Here is a 4,618-nt window from a genome sequence, read left to right as displayed (position 1 = left end):
GATTTAGTGGAGTTTTGGGTGTTTTTGGTGGATTTTGAGGTAGGGTTTCGGAGTGGTGAAAGGCGGCGGCTATGGAGGTTTAGAGAGACAAGGGGTGGAAAAGTGATGAAAGTCGGTCGTCGCCTTGTTGATATTCGCCATATTTGGATTTGGCATCGATACGACGTTTTGTTGTATCGATACCAAATTGAAATGCCTTTTTCCCAGCCTCTCTGTTTTGAAATGGTATCGATATAGCGTTTCTTTGTATCGATACCGAGAGCTCTTCTCGAAATTCCAAGTTTCCAACCCATTTTGCCAATGCCAATGCCAATGCTCCTTTGCACCCGAAATACACCCGACGAGCACTTGAAAAACACCCAGAGCCTTTGCAAACCCAGAATTATACCCATTTTGGGAGACCATACATCCAACCAAACATCTGGTTCTCTCAGGTTGATAGTAAGATGGCTCGAACTTGGCTTTATTCAAAAGTTCAATGGGACTCATATGTGGTTTTATTTACACAAAAAAAAAAGTCTTATATCCTTTCCTAAATGAGCCACAAATTCCATGACTATTCAAAGCATACAACTAACACACCTAGGCATGACATGAGATTATTGACCTAATCTAAGAACATGCTAGAAATGAAATGTTGGGATATGGACAACACTTGCTCAAAACTACACTTGACACCTAGACTGCTCAATCTAAAATCATGCATACAAGTCAAGAGGCACAAACTCTTAGATTATACCGAACTCTTGCCAATTGAGAACTCAAAAAGCATGTGTCGAGTTAAGAAAAGAGTTAAGCACCTATGACAAAAGGAAGGATTGCAAGTAAAATTTAATTTTTTTGAATTTTTCTCATTTTGAATTTTTAAATTTCCAATTGTTTTTAAATTTAATTTTTCCAATTTTCCACACAAAACAAACAGAACACATAGCACATAGTTATCCCTCCCCCCAACTTAAAACGATGCTATGCCCATAGCATGAAGAACACAAGGAGAAAGAAACTAGCTATTGTACCTCCAAGGGGAATGTCAACCCCCAATACCTCGACCAAGTTGAAGGCTTTGATGCCAATGTCTATGCTCCGACCCAATTTGATGCTTCCAAGGCTCACTCCTACAGTTCTCCCATTTGGAATCATACCTAATCACACAGGGTCATGACCAAGGCTTTATCGGACTAACAACAGCGACACTTAGCCGCACCCATGCTTATGGCTCCTGAATGCCTCACTCACCCTGGCTTTAGGCCCAAACTACCAAGGCTGGTGTGGTAGCATGTTAACCCTGCAGAAGACTTCAGAGAAACGACCTTCCACAAGACAAATGACATTAGAACAACCGGCTCGTATTATCTAGCTTCAAACCAAACGAAAATTAAAAGACATAACATAAAGGAAACAAAACTACAAATGAAACAAATAAAAGACACCACCCGATCATCACGCGATCAAAACGAGTCATACTTTTCTTCCCATTCTCTACTGGTGAGGTAAGAAATGGGTGGCTATATTAGATTGTTAAGAGTTGTTATATTAGTGCCTATAATAAAATTTACCACTTGATCTCGTCAAACAATTAAGTCTAGCATCCCCTAGGATCAAAACAAAGCAAAACAAGAAAAGGCCGAGCATGCAAGCATGGAAATATCATATCTCACCCCAAAGACCTAAATTGCCACCGATAGGGGCATATTCAGAGAGCATGGATTGTTAATGGCAAACTACTACCAAGAAGAACTAATTAAAGCCATTTTTCCACTAACATGTTGAAATCTTTTAACATGTGAAACATCTCCAAGACTTTATTGAAAACAAAACATGGCAAGACATGAAAGAAAACAATATATACAACATTTTGCCCTTACTAACCGGAGTTGGGTACACGATCCTTATTTTAATAGCGGCGTGCGAAGCTATATGTACCCAAGTCAGTGGTGGGTACCTCTTACTTGGGGGCCGGGTCCAACAAACAATTAAGTTCAGTGGTTACGCTTTCGCTCCCCGTGCAAATGTAAAGTTAACAAACTAAACTAATGGATCGTCCTTATAAACTGGATCGATCAACTTCTCATCCGGCTCTCCAACATCGATAGTACAAAGAAATGGTTTAAGCCTTTGACCATTAACTTTAAACGAATTTCTATTATGGTATTCAAAACATCAATAGCACCATGGGGATACACATGCTCAACAACACAAGGTCCAACCCAACAAGAATGCAATTTACTAGGAAAAAAATGGAGTTTAGAGTTGTAAAGGAGTACCTTTTGACCAACCTCGAAATCCTTCCGGTGAATTCGCTTGTCGTGGAAAGCCTTAACCTTTGCTTTACAAATGACTGTGTTGTCATAAGCATCTCTTTGGATCTCCTTAAGCTCGTTGAGTTGGAGCTTTCTGTGTGCTCTGGCGGCAAGTAAACGATAATTCAATGCTTTGATTGCCCAATATGCTTTATGCTCAAGTTCGACCGAAAGATGGCATGGTTTCCCAAACACTAAACAATACAACGAAGCTCCCAAAATGGTCTTGTATGTCGTGCGATATGCCCACAATGCGTCATTCAAATGGAGACTCCAATATTTTCGGTTAGGGTTCACCGTCTTCTCCAAAATATGCTTGATCTCCCTATTTGCTAACTCGGCTTGCCCATTCGTTTACGGATGATAACTGGTGGAGACTTTTTGAGTGACTGTACTTCTTCATCAAGGCTTCAAAAATGTGATTGCAAGGTGAGTGCCTTGGTCGCTTATGATGGCTCTTGGCATCCCAAATTGTGATAAGATGTTATCCTTGAGGAACTCCACCACTACCTTCGCATCGTTGGTACGTGTTACGATTGCTTCTACCCATTTTGACACATAATCCATCGCCAACAAGATGTACAAGTTACCGAAAGAGACGGGGAATGGTCCCATGAAGTCTATGCCCCAACAATCGAAGATCTCAACTACTAGAATACTAGTGAGTGGCATTTCGTCCTTCCGAGTCATACTCCCAAGCTTTTGACAACATTCGTAAGTGGTACAAAAGTGGTAAGCATCTTTGCGCAAGGTTGGCCAATAGAAACCACATTGTAGCACCTTGGCAGAAGTCTTCTTAGAAGAGTAATGGCCTCCACAAGCTTCCAAATGGCAAAACTCGAGAATTTTTCGTTGATCCGAATCTGGGACACAATGGCGCACTATTTGATCTTGGCAATACTTGAAAAGATAGGGGTCGTCATAAGAGAACATCCTTACTTCATAGAGAAACCGATGACGTTCTTGAGGAGACCAATGCGAGGGTAGGAGACCCGTTGCCAAATAGTTCACTATGTCGGCAAACCATGGGGTACTCGAAACGGCAAGCAATTATTCATTCGAAAATGTGTCCACGATAGGTAGACTTGGAGTAGGATCCTCAAATTGTAACCGCGATAAGTGGTCGGCTACCACATTCTCAACACCCTTCTTATCCTTGATGGTTAGGTTGAACTCTTAGAGAAGAAGAATCCACCGTATCAAATGGGCTTTGGCATCTTGCTTGGTAAGTTGGTACTTGAGGGCGGAGTGGTCCGTATACACAACAATAGGGGCGCCACTGATAAGGTGAGACCGAAATTTGTCAAGAGCAAACACCACCGCAAGTAACTCTTTCTTCGTGGTAGTGTAGTTCATTTGAGCGTCGTTCAAACGTTCAAGGTTTGCTTGCATAATGGATCACATATTGATGTTTGTCCTTCCGTTGTCCCAACACGGCCCCGACGGCATAGTCGCTTGCATCACACATGAGCTCAAATGGTAGATTCCAATCCGGTGGTTGCACAATCGGAAGAGTGGTGAAGTTAGCCTTTAACTTGGTGAATGCTTGCTCACACGTGGTAGTCCACTCAAATGGAACGTCTTTGGAAAGAAGTTGGCATAGAGACCGAGAGATAGAACTAAAGTTTTTGATGAATCGACGATAGAAACCGGCATGCCTGAGAAATGAACGGATATCCTTTACGCACTTGGAGTCGGGAGATTGGAAATAAGATTGATCTTTGCCTTGTCTACTGCAATAACATCAGATGAAATAATGTGGCCAAGAACAATCCCTTGAGTGACCATGAAGTGACACTTTTCCCAATTAAGCATCAAGTTCTTCTCTTCGCACCTTGTTAAAACTTTCTCTAGGTTGGCCAAGCATGACTCGAACGAGTCGCCTAACATGGAGAAATCGTCCATGAACATCTCCACTATTTTCTCAACCATATCACTAAAGATCACCCCAAGCGAAAAAAATGATCGGGTCCTCCGTAAGGTTTTCCTTGCATGCAGAGAGTGCAGATTATGTTATCCTCGAGCAAAGGCCCCGACACAAAAATCAGGACAAAATCAGCCTCTTCCACAACTACTTGAGTCAAGTGCGACTGAATAACTAATGAAACGGGGTCTAGAATATGGATTCGGTCGTGGGGACACGTATTTATATGATGCAGATTCCTCATTTCCGTGTAGCACGTATAGTGTAAATGGTGCTTGCATGGGACGAGAAGGGGCACAATATCCCCAAGTTGGTATCCTTCTAGACAGATAATGCATTCCTCATTTCCCATGAAACCCTCAAAACTCAAACCTTCTTCTCCAAAGAAATCGTC

General features: G+C 41.9%; 1 protein-coding gene across 1 annotated transcript; it reads right to left on the bottom strand.

Annotated features, from left to right (window-relative positions):
• Positions 1-2,702: 2,702 nt before the first annotated feature.
• Positions 2,703-4,001, bottom strand: LOC131299595 (uncharacterized). Its single transcript, XM_058325180.1, has one exon. It carries the CDS (start codon positions 3,231-3,233, stop codon positions 2,703-2,705), a length of 531 nt encoding a protein of 176 aa, XP_058181163.1. The 5' UTR covers positions 3,234-4,001.
• Between the last annotated feature and the right edge of the window lie 617 nt (positions 4,002-4,618).

The sequence above is a fragment of the Rhododendron vialii genome, chromosome 9a, assembly GCF_030253575.1.
Source record: "Rhododendron vialii isolate Sample 1 chromosome 9a, ASM3025357v1".
Classification (NCBI taxonomy): Eukaryota; Viridiplantae; Streptophyta; class Magnoliopsida; order Ericales; family Ericaceae; genus Rhododendron; species Rhododendron vialii.
This window is presented reverse-complemented; position numbering and strand designations above follow the sequence as displayed.

Coding starts and splice junctions, on each gene's coding strand:
- LOC131299595 (XM_058325180.1), bottom strand. CDS start 3,233: ATGTTCTCTTATGACGACCCCTATCTTTTCAAGTATTGCCAAGATCAA.